This window comes from Ursus maritimus, unplaced genomic scaffold (genome assembly GCF_017311325.1).
Source record: "Ursus maritimus isolate PB19 unplaced genomic scaffold, ASM1731132v1 scaffold_30, whole genome shotgun sequence".
Classification (NCBI taxonomy): Eukaryota; Metazoa; Chordata; class Mammalia; order Carnivora; family Ursidae; genus Ursus; species Ursus maritimus.
Genome location: NW_024425564.1, coordinates 26,146,379 through 26,148,351, shown reverse-complemented (window position 1 = coordinate 26,148,351; position 1,973 = coordinate 26,146,379). Strand labels below are relative to the sequence as shown.

At 65.4% G+C, this 1,973-nt stretch overlaps 1 protein-coding gene across 1 annotated transcript in view; it reads right to left on the bottom strand.

Moving 5' to 3' along the window:
* Positions 1–1,973, bottom strand: part of JARID2 (jumonji and AT-rich interaction domain containing 2) — a 187,331-nt gene that overhangs the window by 8,282 nt on the left and 177,076 nt on the right. Inside the window, exon 16 of the mRNA XM_040645071.1 lies at positions 1,592–1,775. Coding sequence (XP_040501005.1) covers positions 1,592–1,775 — 184 coding nt within the window. The remainder of the gene's footprint in view (positions 1–1,591; positions 1,776–1,973) is intronic.

The following is a 1,973-nucleotide window of genomic DNA, read 5'->3' as shown; positions in this document are numbered from 1 at the left end:
GGCACAGGACGACCCGCACAGGGCTGCGCGGCTTTCCCGAGTGATGCTCACTGAACAGTTTCAGGATCTGGGGAAATGGTTATGACCTTCTCTAAGAGCGCATGGCCCTTGGTTTTATCTTTCTAGAAGTACCTTGGAAAAGACCAGACAGAAGAAAATACAGATCTTCCTTGACTTACGAGACGGTCACGCCCTGATAAGCACACTGAGAGTTCAAAACATCCTCAAGCTGAAAACGCACGGAATGCTCCTAACCTCCCGGACACGGCGCTCGGCCTGGCCCACCCGCACGTGCTCGGACACGGGCCTGCGGCTGGGCAACGTCGTCCCGCACGAAGCCTGGTTGACAACAAAGTGTTGACGATCTCCCGTAATCTCCCGAATGCTGTACTGTCAGAGTGAGCGCTGCTCCCCCTGGTGAGTGCAGGGCGCCCCGTGCTACAGACAGGATCGCACTGCACACTGCTGGGGGCGGGGGGCTCAAAAATAAAAATCTGAGTCCAGTCTCTACTGAATGCGTACCACTTTCAGACCATAGTAAGGCAGAAAAATCGCAAGTCCGACCATGTTAGGCTGGGAGCCATCTGTAGGTCAAAGGGGCTGTGTGGTTGCTGTGGACTCTGACGTCCCAGCCACACCCCGTCCACATGCTCAAGTCCCGACCCCCAGTACTTCAGAAAGGGATGGCATTTGGAGACAGGGCCTTTAAAGAGGCAACGGAGGTAAGCTGAGGCCCTAGGGCGGGCCGCGTCCCATGAGGGCTGGTGTCCTTACAAGGGGTGAAGGTACAGGCACACAGCAGGGGGGGCATGTGAAGACACAAGGAGAAAGTGGGTCATCTGCGAGCCACGACAGAGCTCCGCCTTGGTGACCACCGACCGGGCAACCCCGACCTCGGACTCCCAGCCTCGAGAGCTTCGAGGAGAGAGATGTCCCTCGTGCAAGCTCCCGTGGTGTTTGCTCCAGCGCTTTCAGACTCAGCGGGGAGCAGCTGGGGGTCCCTCTTCCCTTGCAGGGCAGCCGGGCAGGCGCTGGGGGACATGGGCTGAGGCGTGTCCCACAGGGCCGGCGGTGCACTTCCTCTGGCACAGGCGGGGAGGTGCACGGCGGCCCAGGCCCCTGTGCGGGAGGCCGCCTGGTGGGAGGCCAGGGCCCCGCCAACGCCCCGCTGCCCTTCTGCCAGGGGTTCCGCTCTGGCCGGGGAGCCTGGCGGGACGCAGGAGGCCCCTCGGGGGTGCTATGGGCGCCGAAGCGGGGGGAGGGAGGCGCAGAGTCCTAAGAGCCTGCCTTGGCCAGCCCAGGAAGCGCTCCCACCAGAGGCCAGGAGGCCGCAGACAGAGCTGCGCTGCTCAGAAACACGTCTTCACTGAAGACAGGTTTGAGTCGTCACCCTGGAACCTGACAAGGCAAGAGCCGAGGACAGCCGAGGACAGACGGGGCCCACGTCCCCTCCGGAGCAGCAGCTAGGGACGCACGGGCAGGGGCGTAGGGAGCAGGGCAAGGCCCGTGCCCGACCCGCGGCCACCACGGCCACCTGCACGCTGGAGCCCCCCTCTCCCCGCCCCGGAGGCCAGGCATCCCCCAGGCTCACCATGGACAGGTAGCACAGGTGCTGGCAGACCTGACACCTCCTCTCCGACGTCTCCAACTGCAGCCACTTTCGAGGCTTTTTCTTGCCATCCGCCATGGCGCCGTTGCTGTCGTGGCTGCCGTAGCGGGCGGACGAGTGGAGGCCGGCCTCGAACAGCTGCCGCCGCTGCCGCAGCTCCGTATCCCTGCGCACGCGGAGTGGGGCGTCAGGGGACACGCGCGCCCCTGCCCGCGGCCGGCCTCGCCACAGCTACGAGGAGCCCGCCCCCCACACGAGCGAAACCCCGCGTGCTGCCCGCCAGCTCTCCCCAGCCTCCCCGGGAGGGGGCGGGGCTCTTGAGGCCGGCGGGGGGGGGGGGGGGGGGGGGGGGGGGGGGGGGGGG